Source organism: Scyliorhinus torazame, chromosome 12, assembly GCF_047496885.1.
Source record: "Scyliorhinus torazame isolate Kashiwa2021f chromosome 12, sScyTor2.1, whole genome shotgun sequence".
NCBI classification, from domain to species: domain Eukaryota; kingdom Metazoa; phylum Chordata; class Chondrichthyes; order Carcharhiniformes; family Scyliorhinidae; genus Scyliorhinus; species Scyliorhinus torazame.
This window is the reverse complement of record NC_092718.1, coordinates 26,927,400-26,947,399: the sequence shown is the minus strand read 5'-3', so window position 1 is coordinate 26,947,399 and position 20,000 is coordinate 26,927,400. Positions and strand designations below refer to the sequence as shown.

Below are 20,000 nucleotides of genomic sequence, written 5' to 3'. Positions count from 1 at the left end.
CCTCCTTGGGATAAATGTCTGCTGTGCCTCCCGAATAACCCCTAAAATGCCTGCCATATCTGTTCCGCTGTCTTCCCTGCTAGGCTCCTTTTCCAATCAACTATGGCCAGCTCCTCCCTCATGTCTTTGTAGTTACCCTTATTTCGTTATAATACCGTTACACGCAGCACGGTAGCACAGAGGACAGCACTGTTGCTTCACAGCTCCAGAGTGCCAGGTTCAATTCCCGGCTTGGGTCACTGTCTGTGCGGAGTCTGCACGTTATCCCCGTGTCTGCGTAGGTTTCCTACGGGTGCTCCGGTTTCCTCCCACAGTCCAAAGATGTGCAGGTTAGGTGGATTGGCCATGCTAAATTGCTCTTAGTGTCCAAAAAAAGGTGAGGTGGGGTTAAGGGAGGTGTGGGCATGGGTGGGGTGCTCTTTCCAAGGGCTGGTGCAGACTCAATGAACCGAATGTCCTCCTTCTGTATTGTAAATTCTATGATCTGATTCCAGCTTCTCCTCTCAAACTGCAGGGCAAATTCTATCATATTGTGGTCACTGCTCCTGGAGAGTTCCTTCACCTTAAGATCCCTCATCAAGCCTGCCTCATTACACATCACCAAATCCAGGATTGCCTGTTCCCTAGTAGGCTCTGTCACAAGCTGCTCCAAAAAAACATCTCTTAAACATTCCACAACTTCCTTATCTTGGGATCCACTACCAACCTGATTTTCCCAGTCCGCGTCGCTCCTTGCTATCAATTTAACTTCATTCCTTACTGACAATGCAACCCTACCCCCTTTGCCCATCTGCCTGTCCTTTCGATAGGACACATATCCTTGTATATTTAGATCCCAGCCACGTCTCTGTGATGCCCACAACATCGTACCAGCCAATTCCAATATGCGCAACAAGCTCATTTATTTTGCTCTGCATACTGCGCGCATTAAGCTACCTGCATTGACCACCTCCCTTCCCACACTTGTCACCTTTTTCTCTCTGCCTGAGGGTGACGTAGTTCTTGTATTTTTGTTCTCCATATTCCCTTCAGTTGTGACACCTTCTAAGATAACGCTCTGGTTTCCACCCTCATGCCATACTAGTGTAAATCCTCCCGAATCTTGAACATACTCAATGTCGCAGCCCTCTCTGGTGAAGAATCCCACAGATTCAGCACCCTCGGAGAAGAACTTTCTCCTCATCTCTGTCTTAAATGGGTGACACAGGAAGATTGGGCCGCAGGGCACATTCATAGATTTCATAGGTTTCATAGAATTTACAGTGCAGACGGAGGCCATTCGGCCCATCGAGTCTGCACCGGCTCTTGGAAAGCGCACCCTACCCAAGCCCACACGTCTACCCTATCCCCACAACCAAGTAACCCCACCCATCACTAAGGGCAATTTTGGACACTAAGGGCCAATTTAGCATGGCCAATCCAGCTAACCTGCACATCTTTGGACTGTGGGAGGAAATCGGAGCACCTGCAGGAAACCCACGCACACACGGGGAGAACGGGCAGACTCCGCATAGACAGTGACCCAAGCCGGGAATCGAACCTGGGACCCGAGAGCTGTGAAGCAATTGGGCTAACCACTTTGCTACCATGAGCGGATGTTTGGTGTCCCAGCCGCCTCATAGTCATGAAGCAAACTCCGGAGTAAAGGACCCATTTCAATGGAATTATTACACAACCACCTCTCACTGTGTCCCTCTTAACCACGGTCTGTGAGGGAGCACAATGCAGCAACACTTCAAGCACAATCTGGCAATATGTTTTTAGAACTCCACTCTGCAGTGGCCACAGTGGGAATGACAGCGAACACACAGCAGCTCATGCTGTCAACATCTAAAAGAGCATGGGGGGATGGATCACTTTTCAAGCGGGGCCCTTGATTAGAATGGATCAAATTGACTTGAAGAATCCCTAACAGCTGCAATGCCTGTTAAGTATTTCCAGCATTTCCCCGACCTGGCAAGTCTTTATTGTACTGTGTGAACAGAGTCTGTGCGAGATGTCAGTTTCTGCATAGCTTTGAGGGGATCTGCACTTCCTGATAAAGTGTTTGGGGAAGATCACTTCAGAGGAACTCTTTTGGGACTGATCAAAAAACAATCGAAGCTCAAGTAGAGCGAAGCACTTCAAAAACACAGCTCCCCTCTCCTCAGAAGCAAACAGTTATCTCTTTTTTAAATTCTGTTGTTTCTATTGTCAGGGCACAATGTGGCTGATGTTCCCGGCACCATCAGCGGGGATTTCTGATCCCAGCTCTGAGCTCCCACCGAAAACACCAAACATTCATCTGCGTCTGGGCCTCAATCATACGGACAAAGATTTACATTTGAATAGGAAAAAAAACAATTCTTTGTTTAAAGAAAATATTTCCTCGCTGCAGAAGAGCATCCTCTAAACTAATGTGGCAAGGGGAAAGGGAACTGATGCAGGAAGTCGGAGGGAAGTAAAGTGGGGACATAAACAAAAGGCAGTAAGGGGAAAAGTGACAGGCAGAGAAACCAAAGTCAAAAGATCAAAAAGGGCCACAGTATCGAGACTGTGGGGAACTCAGTGAATCGGTCCAGGAAGGTTAAGAGAAATAAAACACAGGGAAAGTGTACAAAACATGACCGGATGTGGTGACCTTTGTGAGGGGTTTCCAGGGTGGGGAAGGCGTATTGATCACAAATATACAGAAAGCTCCTTTGAAGACCTAAACTAATTTTATGAAGACTACTCTATTTGAGTTCGACACTTATTCAAAATAGCAAACATACATGTCAGAATTAAACTACACTCAGTAACTCTACCTCTATCTACTAATTATAACTATTATATTTTGATTTGATTTATTGTCACATGTACCGAAGTACAGTGAAAAGTATTTTTCTGTGGCGAGGGAACGTACACAGTACGTCCATAGTAGACACAAGAATAATCAACAGGAAACATTGACAAATGGTACATCGACAAAACAGTGATTGGTTACAGTGCGGAACAAGGGGCCAAACAAAGCAAATACTTGAGCAAGAGCAGCAGAGGGCATTGTGAATAGTGTTCTTGCAGTGAACAGATCAGTCCGAGGGGGAGTCGTTGAGGAGTCTTGTAGCTGTGGGGAAGAAGCTGTTCCTATGTCTGGATGTGCGAGTCTTCAGACTTCTGTACCTTCTGCCTGATGGAAGGGTCTGGAAGAAGGCAATGCCTGGGTGGGAGGGGTCTCTGATAATGCTGTCTGTCTTCCTGAGGCAGAGAGAGGTATACAGAATCAAGGTGGGGGTGGCAAGTTTGTGTGATGCGTTGGAATGAGTTCACCACAGTCTGCAGTTCATGCGATCTTGGACTGAGCAGTTGCCATACCAGGCTGTGATGCAGCCGTTTAGGATGCTCTCTATCGCACATCTGTAGACATTTGTGAGAGTCGATGCACACATGCCAAATTTCTTTAGCTTCTGCAGGAAGTAGAGACGTTGTTGGGCTTTCGTGACTGTTGCATCAACGTAAGTGGACGACGACAGACTGTTGGTGATGGTAACCCCCAGGAACTTAAAGCTATCGACCAGCTTCACAGTCTATGATGTGGATTTCCAGGAGGAACCTCTCATTCAGCATGTGGATGACCCGATTAGAGAGGGCAAAACTTGACCTCCTCTTGGGAAATAAGGAAGGGCAGATGACAGAAGTGTTAGAGAGGGATCACTTTGGGACCAGTGACCATAATTTCATTAGTTTTAAGATATCTATGGAGAATGATAGGTCTGACCCAAAAGTTAAAATTCTAAATTGGGGAAAGGTCAATTTTTAAAAATAAATTTAGAGTACCCAATTCATTTTTTCCAATTAAGGAGCAATTTAGTGTGGCCTACCCTGCACATGAATGAAATGAATGAAATGAAATGAAAATCGCTTATTGTCACAAGTAGGCTTCAATGAAGTTACTGTGAAACGCCCCTAGTCGCCACATTCCGGCGCCTGTTCGGGGAGGCTGGTACGGGAATTGAACCGTGCTGCTGGCCTGCCTTGGTCTGCTTTCAAAGCCAGCGATTTAGCCCTGTGCTGTGAGGGCAAAACCCACGCAAACACGGGAAGAATGTGCAAACTCCACACGGACAATGACCCAGGGCCAGGATCAAACCTGGGACCACGGCGCCGTGAGACAGCAGTGCTACCCACTGCACCACCGTGCTGCCCGGGAAAGGTCAATTTTGATGGTACTAGACAGGAACTTTCAAAAGTTGATTGGGGAGTCTGTTGTCAGGCAAAGGGATGGTTGGTAAGTGGGAGGCTTTCAAAAGCGTGTTAACCAGGGTTCAAGGTAACCACATTCCTTTTAGAGTGAAGGACAAGGCTGGTAGAATAGGGAATCCTGGATGACTTGGGATATTTAGGTCCTGGTCAAAAAGAAGGAGGAGGCAAATGACATGCATCGGCAGCTGGGATCAACTGGATCCTTGAAGAGTATAGAGGTTGTCGGAATAGAGTTGAGAGAAATCAGGAGGGCAAAAAGGGGACATGAGATTGCTTTGTCCGATAAAAGAAGAATCAAAGGAGCTTCTACAAATGAATATTTCTCATCGATATTTACTGTTAAGAAAGGCATGGATGTTAGGGAACTTGGGGAAATAAATAGGGATGTCTTGAGGAGTGTACATATTACAGAAAAAGAGGTGCTGGAAGTTTTAAAGCGCATCAAGGTAGATAAATCCTCTGGACCTGATGAAATGTATCCCAGGACATTGTGGGAGGCTAGAGAGGAAATTGCGGATCCCCTAGCAGAGGTATTTGAATTGTTACAGCGCGGTAGCATTGTGGATAGCACAATTGCTTCACAGCTCCAGGGTCCCAGGTTCGATTCCGGCTTGGGTCACTGTCTGTGCGGAGTCTGCACATCCTCCCCGTGTGTGCGTGGGTTTCCTCAGGGTGCTCCGGTTTCCTCCCACAGTCCAAAGATGTGCAGGTTAGGTAGATTGGCCATGATAAATCGCCCTTAGTGTCCAAAATTGCCCTTAGTGTTGGGTGGGGTTACTGGGTTATGGGGATAGGGTGGAGGTGTTGACCTTGGGTAGGGTGCTCTTTCCAAGAATCAGTGCAGACTCGATGGGCTGAATGGCCTCCTTCTGCACTGTAAATTCTATGATTCTTGTCAGCCACAGTTGATTAGAGGGTAGGATGTTTAAGAAGGGCCGCAGGAAAAAGCCTGGGAACTACAGACAAGTCACCTATCGTCTGTGGTGGGTAAGTTGTCAGAAGGTATTCTGAGAGGTATTCTGTAGGATCTACAGGCTTTTAGAGAGGCATGGACTGATTAGGGACAGTCAGCATGGGTTTGTGAGTGGAAAATCATGTCTCACGAATTTGATCGAGTTTTTTGAAAGGGTGTAACCAAGAAGATAGATGAGGGCAGTGCAGTCGACGTTCTCTACATGGACTTTCTTTAGTAAGGCCTTGGACAAGGTACCGCATGGTAGGTTGTTGCATAAGGTTAAATCTCACGGGATCCAGGGTGAGGTAGCCAATTAGATACAAAATTGGCTTGATGACAGAAGACATAAGGTGGTTGTAGAGGGTTGTTTTCAAACTGGAGGCCTGTGACCAGGGGTGTGCCTCAGGGATCAGTGCTGGGTCCACTGTTACTTGTTATTTATATTAATGATTTGGATGAGAATTTGGGAGGCATGGTTAGTAACATTGCAGATGACACCAAGATTGGTAGCATAGTGGTCAGTGAAGAAGGTTATCTAGAATTACAATGGGATCTTGATCAGTTGGGCCAGTGGGCCGATTAATGGCAGATGGAGTTTAATTTAGATAAATGTGAGGTGATGCATTTTGGTAGATCTAATCAGGGTAGGACCTCTACTCAGTTAATGGTAGGGAGTTGGGGAAAGTTATAGAACACAGAGATCTAGGAGTACAGATTCATAACTCATTGAAAGTGGAGTCACAGGTGGACAGGTTGGTGAAGAAGGCATTCGGCATGCTTGGTTTCATTGGTCAGAATATTGAAGACAGGAGTTGGGACATCTTGTTGAAGTTGTACAAGACATTAGTAAGGCCACACTTGGAACACTGAGTACAGTTCTGGTCACCCTATTTAAGAAAGGATATTGTTAAACGAGAAGAGTGCAGAAAAGATTTATTAGGACGCTACCGGTGCTTGTTTGAGTTATAAGGAGAGGCTGGATAGACTGGGACGTTTTTCCCTGGAGCGCAGGAGGTTTCAGGGTGATCTTATACAGGTCTATAAAATAATGAGTGGCATAGATAAGGGAGATAGTCAACATCTTTTCCCAAAGGTAGGGGAGTCTAATACTAGAGGGCACAGGTTTAAAGTGAGAGGGGAGAGATACAAAAGGCTCATGAGGGGCAATTTCTTCACACAGAGTATGGTGAGTGTCTGGAACAAGCTGCCAGAGGCAGTAGTGAAGGCGGGTACAATTTTGTCTCTTCAAAAGCATTCAGACAGTTATATGGGAAAGATGGGTGTAGAGGGTTATGGGCCAAATGCGAGCAATTGGGACTAGCTTAGTGGTTAAAAACTGGGCAGCATGGACGAGTTGGGTCGAAGGGCCTGTTTTCATGTTGTAAACCTCTTTAACTCTATGACTGTGACTCCACTGGTAAATCACAAACCAGTGCCCCCTATTGTCTCCCCCACCTCAATATGCTGCCCTCTGCAGCACACCCACAGAACAGCACCCTCCACTGCCCTAGCCAGGGACAGTTCCATCCATGAAAGAATCTCCGCCACTCCACCGACAAATGAAGCCCTCTACTGCCCCCTCAACAGAACAAGTGTTCCTCTGCTGTGCACCAACAGAAAAAGGCAGAACAGTTGGACTATAGTATATTCAGCTGGGACGTAATAGGTGGATGGCCAAAGTTGGTGAAGGACAGAATATAATATGATGAGAGATCAGAATGAAAAATGGATTCTTACATTAGTGGGAGTACCATAGGCCCCCTAATTGTGAGAGGGAAATGGAAGAGGAGGATCCGGGAGATGACAAAGAATAACAGAATTACTGTTAGATGAGATTTTAATGATACATTCATTGATTGGGACAGGAAGGGAGTTAATCAAGAAAGGCAAATGGAATTCCTAAAGTGTCTGTGGAAGTTTTTTTTTCATGGAGCATGTTCTCATATCAAAAAAGGGGAGAAATATCACTGGATCCTGTGAAGGGGAATGATTTAGATCGTAGGGACCAATTATTTGTGGGTGTAACGACCAGTAGGTCAAAAAGGTCTGAGGCAATAGGAACAAGGAAAATAGGAGGACTAGATTGGAATAGTGCAGTCTTTAGGAAGCCAGTTGTGAGACAGCTAAAGTGAGATGGAGAGAGAATTTGGCATAAGGACTGTACAGCAACAACGAGATGTAATCAAAGTTGCAGATTGAGTGTATGTACCTTAAAATGATGTCACTTCATTCTTCAGGGTGGTGTGGATAAATAATGATGTTGGAATCCAAGTAAAATTGATGAAAAGGGCATATGTGGTGCATAGATAAGACAAAAATAATAAATATAAGCGAGAATACAAGAAAATGAGAAAAGGGGTTGAGAAAGAGATAAGGAAAGCAAGGAGGGAGTATGAGGAGAGAATCTTAAAAAAAACAATAAGGATCAGTAAGAAGAGAATTGTTTTACGTGGAGAGGCGAGGATAGTGCGTTAGCAGAAGATAAATGGAATACTTAATCTATATCTTACATCAGTGTTCAAAAAAAAATAAGAATGCTAGGGAAGAGGTCGTAAAGTGATTGGAAGCAGAAGGAGAGACTTTTTACATATATTTGTGCTCAGAAATGTGGGTGTTCTAGAGGTGTGGGCGGCACAGTGGTTAGCACTGCTGCCTCACAGCTCCAGGATCCCGGGTTCAATTCCGGCCTCGGGTGACCGTCTGCGTGGAGTTTGCACTTTCTCCCCGTGTCTGCCTGGGTTTCCTCCGGGTGCTCCGGTTTTCTCCCACAGCCCAAAGATGTGCAGGTTAGGTGGACTGGCCATGTTAAATTGCCCTTCGGGTCCAAAGGGTTAAATGGGGTTACTGGGTTATGGGGATAGGGTGGAGGTGCGGGTTTGGGTAGTGTGCTCTTTCCAAGAGCTGGTGCAGACTCGATCGGGCAAATGGCCTCCTTGTGCACTGTTAATTCTATGATTCTATGATTTACTGCCAATCTCTAATTTCCCTTCTACTGCAGCAATCTGTGATGTGTACATACACTCATGGAGTACTTTTCCATAAAAATAAAGGAAATTATCAGAGATGGTGGTTAAGCTAAATGAGGACAATGTGCCTGACCCTGAAGGTATATACCCAATGAATCCTGAGAGGCATGCGGGAAGAAATATATTATTTTCAGAGCTGCAGTGAGTGTGTGTTTATGCTGGAGGACTGGAGAATGACCATTTTCAAAAAGGGCAAAGCTAGTTCAAGTAATTTCAGACCAATTAGATTTATATTTGCAACAGGGAAAAGTTTGGAATCTTCAATTAAGGGTCAAATTACTACATAGAAATAACGCAGATGAAGAAAACAAATTAGTATTCCGATCGATGTATCTGAAGAGCTGATGGATTTGGCGAATGGGGGATGTGCAGGGGATGTGCTGCACATGAACATCCAAAATAATTTTGAGAAGATGCCACGCAAAAGCCTGTTTGAGAAGATTGAGGGGGTCCGGAATTCAGGAAGGTACAGTAAACCATCTGGGGGATCAAAAGTGATGCCCGAGGACCATGATAGGATGCGTAAAGCAGCAGATGGAATTCAGTCTCCACATACATGTCAGGTGGTACATTCTGGTTAAAAGTAAAAGCAATTAATAAATATGCTTTGAATAATTGAAGTCTGGGTGATGTGGGGAAGCAAAATGATGCATTCAGGTTTACAAGGCACTTCAAGCAGCACCTGAAGCGAAGAAGGAAATCTCGCGGAATGCTTATAGAATGCTGATTTATGGCAAGATATATCGATGGCTTATTGTACCTCCTACTTTACTATCAGCTGCAAATTTGGACATACTGCCTTTTAGCTCTATATAGAGATCATCCATGTCAACGTGGAATAGAATGATGCCAGAACGGAACCCAGTGTGACACTACTGTCCACTCTCAGAAATTGGACTTCATCCATAGAATCCTTACAGTACAGACGGAGGCCATTCAGGCCATTAAGTCTGCACCGACCCTCCGAAAGAGCAGCCTAGTCTGGCCCATTACCCACCCGATCCTCGAGACCCCATCTGACAAGAGGGAAATTTAGCATGGCCAATCCACCTAACCTGCACATCTTTGGACTGTGGGACGAAACTGGAGCATCCGGAGGAACCCACACAGATACGGAAAGAACGTGCAGACTCCGCATAGACAGACACCCAACGTCGGAATGGAACCCTTGTCCCTGGCGCTGTGAGGCAGCCGTGCTAACCACTGCACCACCATGTCGCCTTCTACCCTACTCTTTGTATCCTTCCTTCTAATCAGTTATTCCAATTTGCTGCTTTCCCTGATTTCGGGACCCCTTCATCTTTTCAAACAGACTTTTGTGTGGCACCTTATCAAAAGTTTTCTGAACGTCTATGAATAACACATGTACTGCAACCCCCCCCCCCCCCCATTCCCCAAATCCATCAGCTCTTCAGTTCAATCAATTGGAATTCTAATTTTTTTCCTTTATCTAAAATCCAGACACAATAGTTAAATCTATATCAACATTCAATAAGACCAGACTTGGAGTGAACCGTTCAGATTTAAACTCACTTCAGAGGACAAATGTTGAAGTAATAGTGAGGCTACAACACAGATTTACAAGGGTGCTGTCTGGTATGAGGAAAAACAAACACAAAGAAGGACCTGCAAATTTGGACCTGCCTTTGCTAGAATACTGAATGATTTATAGAAGTGTCGATACTTTGAAAGAACTAGACAGAGCTGACTTTGTCCAATGTTTGATGGTCCTAGAATGAGGAGATACAGATTTAAGATTAAATGAAAGCGATTTAGCACGAAGGACGGTTTCAAAAAAACAAGAGGGTTCGGAATTTCGATGAGGGAGATGACCTGAGCAGACGAGCAAAAGGTGGCTCTCCTCCTGAGAATTTGGATTTTGGCACTTTAAACTCACTAGAATTGGGGAAACGCACCTTCCTCCAACAGGACTGGCCATGCCAAACAGCAGCAGCTCCAGAGGACGAAAAGGTGGAAAAAAGCAATAAAAGCCTGGAGAGGTGCACCGAGGCGATGGCAAACACGCGGGATGACGAAACCCCGGCCACACACGACCGAGAGGGACAATCAAGCTACGCACTGAGCTCCCCCTCCCCGGCGAGTGGATGGAGGGAATTCCTTACGAAGGCACTCCAGGAACGCAAGGAGGCCATTAAAGCCGATAAAAGGGCAGCGGCATACAGGTGCCATAGCTGCGGAGGACTGGCCCGAGGACAAGGGGGAGGAACAGGGACAACAACTGCTTGCTGAGCGAAGCACACCAGGGCCATTGTCGGGGGCCCAAACAGGGCGGAGTGGCCAAATACGGTCCACAGCCATGGGGGCGGGGAGGGGGGCATGTAAATAGTCATAAGGTTCCTTGCTTGAATATGTATATTTTCTTTTCCTGTTTTGTGTGTGTCTACTCGTCTCTCTGTGGGACGTCTGTAAATATGAAAGCAATTGCCTTTCAGCGGTTGATGGACTATGCAGCATAAAAAGATGAAAATCAATAAAATCATTTTTTAGAAAACAGAATGAACTGTAGTCTTAATAATCAGAACAGAAGACATATTAACTTTTGAGAACAAGTTATATAGATGTTTGCAGGAAAGGGAAATAGAGATTTGGGGACAAGATAGATCAATAGGATTAGGATTACAGCTCAAGTAGAGCATGAACATCTGCATATGCTGAGGGAGGCTGAACAGCCTGTTCAGGGTCATAATTCCTCTCTTAATTCTATTAGCGGGACCTTCCACTGTCACCCACCAACCCCCACACCCTCCACAAATAGCACCCTCGGCTGGACAGATTTCTTCACTACTCCACCTAAAGGATGGTTTCCTCACCCATTCACTCACCGAAGAGCACACCCGCATGGTGGTGACCCCAGGCTCATTCACGGCATTCTTGCCTCTGAGTCAGCAGGTTGTGGGTCCAGGAGCTGGAACCCAAACTCTAGGTGGGCATTCCAGGGCAGTAAGGAGAGGGTGCCGCACCGGTGATGTCGCTTGGACGAGACAGCTCCCTTTGCATCATCTCTGAGAAGAGCGAGCGAAATGTCCCCAGTGTCCTCAGCCTACAACTTCAAGGCAGGTTGTCAGGGCTTTGCCACTTTGCTCTTTTTGGGAGTTTGCTGTGTGAAAATTGGCTGCTGTGTTTCATGCATCTCGACATTCAGCCAACATCACCCTTTGTTGTACGTCCCAGCCACAGGACATTATTGAGTCAGCATTGTCACGTCCAATTGTCCTCGAGAAGGTGCAACTTGACTACTTAATCCATGATGTTGACGCACAGATAGATTAGTGGAGGCTGCAGTCCACTAAACCTGCCGTCACTTTCACCTTTTTTTACACTAATGCACTGGGATTTTGTGAACAGGAAGTAGCCCCCTCACCAGGGCTTCTGGGCCATAAAGGAAAACAATGGGGGATATTTTCCACTCATGTTTTTGTTTTGGGATGGGGGGACGGAACGGCAGAGGGGCAGAGAATCCCAAAATGGCTTTTCCGCTGGTGAGATTTCCTTGTTCGATTGTCCCTGTCAATGATGTAACAGTAATCCCGACTTTAAACTCGGGACCCCCATTTGCATTCATTTAAATATGCATGTCAGGACTTTACGCCCAATAGCCCCCCCCCACGTAAAATTGTCCATTCACGTTGGCGTGAGGGCACACTAGTGTCAATCACAACAGGCCCCCTTTGGTGTGCACTTGGCGAGCAGAACCCACCAGAAGTGCACAGGTGAGTACAGACCCCCAGGGGAGAGGGTCATGACGAAGCATTGTCCCTGGCATCCCCGCACTGCTCGTCTCCCAGAACAACTTGCGCGATTCTCCGCTCCCGCGCCGGTTGGGAGAATCGCCTGGGTCGCCAAATTTTCCCGTGATGCCGGTCCGACGCCCTCCCGTGATTCTACGGAAGCGGCCAGATTGGCACAATCGCGTTTTGCGCGGCGCGGTACAGTGAATCGCCCGAGACAGCCAAAATGGGAATTCACCAGTACCCCCGCGATCCTCCGGCCCGGATGGGCTGAGCGGCCTGCCCAAAAGGGCGGGTTCCCCCCTGCGCCGTCCACACCTGGTCGCTGCCGGCGGGAACAGCGCGGGAACGCTGGGGGGGCGGCCTGCGGGGGGGGCGAGGGGGGATCCTGCACTGGGGGGGCCTCAAATGGGGTCTGGCCCGCGATCGGTGCCCACCGATCGTCGGGCCGGCCTCTCTGAAGGAGGACCTCCTTTCTTCCACATCCCCGCAAGATCCGTCAGACGTCTTCTTGCGGGGCGGACTCGGAGGGGACGGCAACCGCGTAAATGACACGGCGCCACTCCTAGCCCATTATCGGGCCCTGAATCGGTCGGGATAGGGGCCGTTTCATGCCGTCGTGAACCTTTTAGCTATGAGGAGCGGTTGAATAAACTCGGTTTGTTCTCACTGGAACGAAGGAGGTTGAGGGGAGACCTGATAGAGGTCTACAAAATTATGAGGGGCATAGACAGAGTGGATAGTCAGAGGCTTTTCCCCAGGGTAGAGGGGTCAATTACTAGGGGGCATAGGTTTAAGGTGAGAGGGGCAAGGTTTAGAGTAGATGTACGAGGCAAGTTTTTTACGCAGAGGGTAGTGGGTGCCTGGAACTCGCTACCGGAGGAGGTGGTGGAAGCAGGGACGATAGTGACATTTAAGTGGCATCTTGACAAATACATGAATAGGATGGGAATAGAGGGATACAGACCCAGGAAGTGTAGAAGATTGTAGTTTAGTCGGGCAGCATGGTCGGCACGGGCTTGGAGGGCCGAAGGGCCTGTTCCTGTGCTGTACATTTCTTTGTTCTTTGTTCTTGTTCTTTGTTCACGACGGTGCGAACACTCTGCCTCCATTTTGGAGAATCCCGCCTGAACATCTCCCACTGCTACACCTCTTGCTACAATGTCTTGCCTCCGAATGTTGTGCTCCCAGTGTGTACAGCTCGTCGAACAACACAGCTTCGAACATGCAGCGATTTCCATCCAATTGCTAGTCTCATTTTCCCTACGCTCCTGATGGTTTCAGATATTAAGCCATCACTAATACCCAATATTTGCTGCACCACACAACTAACCAGCATGCCAAGTACAGAATAAATCCCTTCGAATTGTAAACTGAATGTTCTAATTGCTAATTTTCTAAATGATTTCAGCTGATGTTGGAGTCCCAAACAGGTGTGAGATGTGACTGCCTGAGCAAACACAAGGTGACAGTAATGAAAGCAGAGGTCAGAGGCGGGACATTGGGTTTCAAGACTGTGCATTTATCAAACTGGCTCAGTTCCTCAGACAGATGGATGCGAGTCTCCTCGCTCTCTGTCTCTTTCCCTCTGTGATGAAAATGACTGGTCCAGTCCCTCTATCCTTTTAACTACAACACCTGGGCTTCCGTCCAACAGAGACAGATGCAGTGAAAGTCTCCTCTCTCTGTGGAGGGATATAACCAGCCTCAGAGATCTTGGCTGCAATCCAGTACATTCACAGGATAAAACACTCTTCTCTCTGACACCTGGGGAGGGTGCCAAGGGGAAATGAGTTTGGGTTGCCACAGGTGAAGTCCCGAGGACAAGTACAATGCATAAAACCAGCCATAATAGAGTAATCATCCTGTACCAATTGAGCAATCAGTTAGACAAGGGAGCCTGGCATGGAATGGAAATGTCCTGCTGAAGGTTTTGTGCTGAAAAGGAAGAGATCTTTATTTGGTCACTGCCTCAATGTGAGCTCAACTGAACCTGGCACGTTCTGATAGGGGCAGCATGGGCAGAATGACCATGGATAGATGGGCAGAGGCACACATGCACACACAAACACATGCATACATGACACACAAAACTAGAGGCAAAGACAGGGACGCGCATGTAGACACAATAGGTTGCATTAATATAATGGCCTGGAATATCACCGAGTTGGGATCACACAGGAACCCTTGAAAATTGGTGGGCAGGTCCCAACTCTGAGATTTCCCACCCCATTTCTGGGTTTTTTTGATTTTCAGGAGTGCTTTTTAAGGGTGCAAGCTGGTTCTGGTCAAAAGCCCATACCCTGCCCTCCTGACCTGGTTGGCATCATGGCGGGGATCAACAGGTCCTTGTCTTCTGCAATTTTCATGGGGTTGGGCCAGGTTTGGAAGGATCTGTGGTTCACAGCACCTCAGAGTAGTTGTGAACCATTGTCAGCATGAAGTGACCCTTTTAACATGTAAAAGAAAAGGTCCCTCACCTAGGTGTACCCCCATCCACCCCCATGCCCCCTCATGCTGCCATGCCTAGGTGTGTCCCCGCCGAGTCCCCCCGCCTGTGCCTCCGTGACTCCTCATGCCCATGCTAAGCTATGGCACATCATTCATCCACGGTGCACTGTACGTAACCAATGAACCCAATAGTGACAGTAGCATGTGTAAAAATAAACTTTAAAAAAACAGTCATTCATTAATCACTTTCCACTATGTTGAAAAGATCCTTTCACTACAGCCCAACGAAAGTGTCAATCATCCAAAGTCTTTTAAAGTTCCAATAGCGGAAACTGCAGGCATTAGACATCTCTTAACCTTGTTTAAATAAACATAACATTGTGAAATTGATGGAAGAGACCAGAGTCCAGAGCTGTCAATCAAGCAAAGCCTTATCTGGGATTCAGGTGTTTTAGTACTCTCATGGATGCCTGGGGTCTTAGCCAAGAATGTATAATGAGGCTTGGCTCATATATCTGGTGTAAAGTGGGTGAAGGGGCATGGCTTGACATAAGGGGAATTAGGGGTCATGAGGGTAGATGGAGGGCCATAACTTGGCATGGTGGCATGAGGGGCCATGGGCTGGGTGGCGACACAGCCTGGCAAGAGGTGACATTGCGGGGACATGAGGTGTGAGGGTGAGGGCTGGAGGATGCTTTTGTTCTTATTTTATAACAGGGATGAAGCCCCACAGCAGTCAGATGGACCTTTTGAACAACCCACCTCCGTACTCAGCACTCCCTGTGACTGCATCCTACCTCTTTCCCGAGGTGGCTGGCGCAGGTTAGGCAAGTGGGAGTGGTAGTTAGCATATAGGAAAGAGGAGGAATTAAGAAGGACTGAAGGGTCAGGGTTTTCAAGGGATCTTTGAAGTTAAGGGGAATGGTAGCAAAGTGGTTCAGACAGAGAACTTCAGCGAGCTGTAAGACAGCAAGAGAAACATATACATGACCACATTAACACAGAGAGATATGGGCGTGCAGGTTCATATTTCCCTAAAAAAGTGGCAACACAGGTGGCCAAGGTGATTAAGAAGCATATGGTATCAACTGGGGAATTAAGTACAGGAGTTGGGAAATCATGTTGCAGCTGTATAAAACCTTGGTTGGGCCGCATTTGGAGTATTGCGTACAGTTCTGGTCACCACATTATCAGAAGGATGTGGAAGCTTTGGAGAGAGTGCAAAGAAGGTTCACCAGGATGTTGCCTGGTCTCGAGCATGTTGGCAATGATGAGAGGATGAATAAACTGGGATTGTTTTCACTGGAAAGACGGAGGCTGAGGGGGCGACCTCAGAGAGGCATAGACAGGGTTGATAGTCAGAGGCTTTTTCCAAGGGTGAAAGTGTCAATTGCAAGGGGCACAGGTTCAAGGTGAGAGGGGGGAAGTTTAAGAGAGATGTTCAGGGTACGTTTTCCACGCAGAAAGTGGTGGGTGCCTGGAACGTGCTGCCAGAGGATGTGGTGGAAGCAGGCACATTTGCAACATTTAAGAGGCATCTGGATGGATGCATGAATATGGAGGAAATAGGGGGATACGGACCGAGTAAGGGCAGAAGGTTTTTTTTCAGTTAGGGGATCATGATCGGCATAGGCTTGGAGGCCCGAAGGGCCTGTTCTTGAGCAATACTTTTCTTTATTCTTTGTTCTAAATACTCACAATCACACACACAGAAACACACACTCACAGGCAAAAAGACAGACATAAATATATACTCACATAGGCTGACCCACATGGGCACATATAGAATAGAAAGAGTGAGAGAAAGAGAGGAGACAGATAGACACACACACACACAACACCACAATTCCATCAGAGCTTCATTATTAATGAACTCTCGCCTGCAAGGAAGGGGTATTAATATTTCCACAGGGTAATGCTGGTTTCAATTGACTTGGATATTTCCTAAATAAGGATATAAATGATTCACATTTAGATGTTACTCAATCATTCCCTTTGCTCATTCGTCTTTTGCAGAGAGCACCATTCTGATACTAACCATCCTCATCACACATTTGTATCCCCAGCGTCTGCTATGCTTTGTGCAAAATGTGAAGTGGGGCTTGTATATTCTTGACCCCTTTTTGTGAGCAGATGAAACAAAGCTGAACTGATGGGATTCGATACATGTTTAACTACAGCAAAACTCTCCTGGGTCACTCCAGCAGACACCGATTCTCAGGGGGTCCATTATCCCTGGAGTTCTGAATCTTTGACAGTAAATCTACACAAGGCCCTTGCAAAATCTCTGTCAATGGAGGAATCTGTGACGTGGAAAGGTTGGGATGGGAGTGGAGCAGTCCCCATTGAGTGTGCACAATTATGTAATAGCTCCATGCTATTAGTGTGGAAACCTGCTGATGGTGAATAAAACTATTAATGGTTTAAACCTGCATGAATGCAACCCCACACTACTTGTGGAGCAGCTCAATACTGTGAGCAATTACCTTGCACTATTAGAAGCACAGTCCCACTGAGTGTGGTACAACAGAATTAGTCTGTAAGGAAATAAGAAATGGCAAGGGAAAGCAGTTCCTGGTGGTCCCCAAATTGTATTTCCTCAGTAGGACACAGTTTATACCAGGAAATACTGGGGGCTTGTAAGAAAGGTACAATGCTTGTCCATGTGAGAGTACATTTAAGAAATGGGTGTTTATAAAATAGCTGTAGTGGATGTACCTTTAAAAAAGGGGTGTTTATCAAATAGCTGCAGTGATGTCAGAGTGTGGGTGGAGCTTGGCTGTCTGTCTTTCACTTTTGTTTTTGAGCTGGCAGCTACAGTATGTTTTAGTTTCGTTTTCAGAGTTGGAGCTGCATCCAGCCAAACAAGGTGTAATTTTGATCCCTCTTTGCATGAAAAGAATGTCTTCAGATCACTTGCTAATTTAAAAGTGATAACTGCTCTCAGTAGAGAATTTAAACTTGCTGTCTTTGTTAAAGAGGGTATTTGTCTTATGGATGTTGCGAGGAAACATTAAGAGTTACTTATAGAGTATTCTTTGGGGGGGAGTATTTTGAGTTGATAGTTGCTAAGATGTTTACAGTGTGTTTATAAAATGTTAACTGGATTCATATAATAAACATTGTTTTGTTTTAAAGATACTTTAGATCTCTATTGCATAACACCTGTAGAGCGGGCCCTTTTCCTCCCCATAACCAAAATCTATTAAAAGTTGTGGGTCAGATGAACTCCATGATACACTTTGGGGTTCTCCAAACCCTGGCCCGTAATACACTCATAACATTTAAGAAATATTTAGATACGAACTTGCCAAGGCATGCAAGGCTGTGGGCCAAGTGCTGGAAAATGGGATTAGGATACTGAGGTAATTGTTTCTGGTCAGTGCAGATATGGTGGGCTGAAGGGCGTTTTCTGTGCTGGAAGCATTTATGACTCAATGACAATAGTCACGGGTGATTTTAATATGCATATAGACTGGATTAATCAAATTGGCAAGGTGAGTCTTGAGGCAGAGTTCACAGAGTGTATTTGAGATTGTTTCTTGGAACAATATGTCATCGAACCAACCAGGGAGTAGGCTGATTTGATTTACTTTTGAGATGGGATTAATTGAGAGGGCAGCACGGTCGCATTGTGGATAGCACAATTGCTTCACAGCTCCAGGGACCAGGTTTGATTCCGGCTTGGGTCACTGTATGTGCGGAGTCTGCACATTCTCCCAGTGTGTGCGTGGGTTTCCTCCGAGTGCTCCAGTTTCCTCCCACAGTCCAAAGATGTGCAGGTTAGGTGGATTGGCCATGCTAAATTGCCCTTAGTGTTCAAAATTGCCATCAGTGTTGGGTAGGGTTACTGGGTTATGGGGATAGGGTGGAGGTGTGGACCTTGGGTAGGGTGCTCTTTCCAAGAGCCGGTGCAGACTCGATGGGCCGAATGGCCTCATTCTGCACTGTAAATTCTATGATAATTAATGATCCTGTAGTAAAGGATCCTCAACGGAAGAGTGATCATTGCATGCTTGCATTTCAAATTCCGTTTGAAGGAAATGAACAGGAGTCCCACATTCATTTTCTGGTGTTAAGCAAAAGCATGAGGACAGGGTTAGCCCTAGTGGACTGGGCAGAGAGAGTAAAAAGTTATAAACATTGGCAGATATTTAAGGAGATATTCAATTCCTCCCAACTAAAATGTATTCCAGAGAGGAGGAAAGATCGTAAGAGGGGGAAAATGCATCCTTGACTAAGCAAGGAGGTTAAAGATAACATAAAGGCAAAAGTTAAGGCATACCATATTGCAAAGGTTAGTTATAGGCTGGAGATTTCGGAAACTTCTAAAGGCCAACAACGGGTTACCAAAAAAGTAATAAAAAGCGCAAAGGTAAATTTTGCAAGAAATCTAGTGCAAAATATAAAAACAGACAACAAAAGATTATAAAAGCAGATAACAAGGAAGAGAGTAGCTAAAGTCAATGTTGGTTCCCTCGAGGACGAGACTGGGGAGTTAATAATGGCGAAGACATAAATGGCAGACACTAAATATTTTGCTTCAGTTTTCATGGTGGAAGACACTGGAACCATTGCAATAGTAGCAGGTAATACAGAGGTTGTAGAAAAAGTGGAACTTAAAACAATCTCCATCACGAGGGAAAAAGAACTGAACAAGCTATTGGGATTAAAGGAAGACAAGATTCCAAGGCCTGATGGTCGGCATCCTAAAGTCTCAAACGAAATGGTAGCAGAGATAGTAGTGGCATTGGTTATAATACTCCAAAATTCCCAGGATTCTGGAAAGGTTCCAATGGATTGGAAAAAGGGAGAAAGGCAGAAAGTAGGAAACTATAGACCAGTTAGTTGAACGTCTGTCATTGGGAGACTTTTGGAATCCATTATTAAGGAAGTAGTAATGGAATATTTGGAAAGTCAAAAAGCCATCCATTAGAGTCAGCATGATTTTATGGAAGGTAAATCATGTTTGACTAACTTGTTGGAGTTTTTTGAAGATTTAACAAGCAAAGTGGATAATGGGGGAGCTGTAGATGTAGTGTATGTGGTCTTCCAAAAGGCATTTGATAAGGTGCTGCACAAAAAGTTAATATACAAGGTAAGATCCCATGGGGTTGGGGGTAATAAATATTAGCTTGGATAGAGGATAGGCTAACCAACAGAAAACAGAGAGTGAGGATAAATTAGTCTTTTTCTGGTTGGCAAGCTATAACCAATGGTGTGCCACAAGGCCACAGCTTTGACAAAGGGTCATCTGGGCTTGAAACGTTAGCTCTTTTCTCTCCTTAACAGATGCTGCCAGACCTGATGAGACTTTCCAGCATTTTCTCTTTTGGTGTGCCACAGCGTTCGGCCTTTGCGACCCAACTATTTACTTGTGCACGGATCGCAGAAAAAGCAAATGGAATTTTGACATAGACATAGAACATACAGTGCAGATGGAGGCCATTCGGCCCATCGAGTGTGCACCGACCCACTTTAAGCCCTCACTTCCACCCTACCCCCGTAACCCAATAACCCCACCTAACCTTTTTGGACACTAAGGGCAATTTAGCATGTCCAATCCACCTAACTTGCACGTCTTTGGAATGTGGGTGG

The 20,000-nt window shown here is 46.0% G+C and overlaps 1 protein-coding gene and 1 long non-coding RNA gene across 5 annotated transcripts in view; one reads left to right on the top strand and one right to left on the bottom strand.

Moving 5' to 3' along the window:
* The window catches only part of LOC140387461 (NT-3 growth factor receptor-like), a 1,104,107-nt gene that overhangs the window by 633,429 nt on the left and 450,678 nt on the right, over window positions 1-20,000 (bottom strand). Inside the window, exon 1 of one of the 4 annotated variants that reach the window (XM_072470579.1) lies at window positions 11,046-11,112. The exons of the other annotated variants lie outside the window; for them this stretch is intronic. Within the exon in view, the coding sequence (XP_072326680.1) occupies window positions 11,046-11,083 (38 nt within the window). The 5' untranslated portion in view covers window positions 11,084-11,112. Of the gene's footprint in view, window positions 1-11,045; window positions 11,113-20,000 lie in introns of those variants that run through there. 4 annotated transcript variants of the gene reach the window in all.
* Window positions 1-20,000, top strand: part of LOC140387462 (uncharacterized) — a 55,641-nt gene that overhangs the window by 13,864 nt on the left and 21,777 nt on the right. The window lies entirely within an intron of this gene.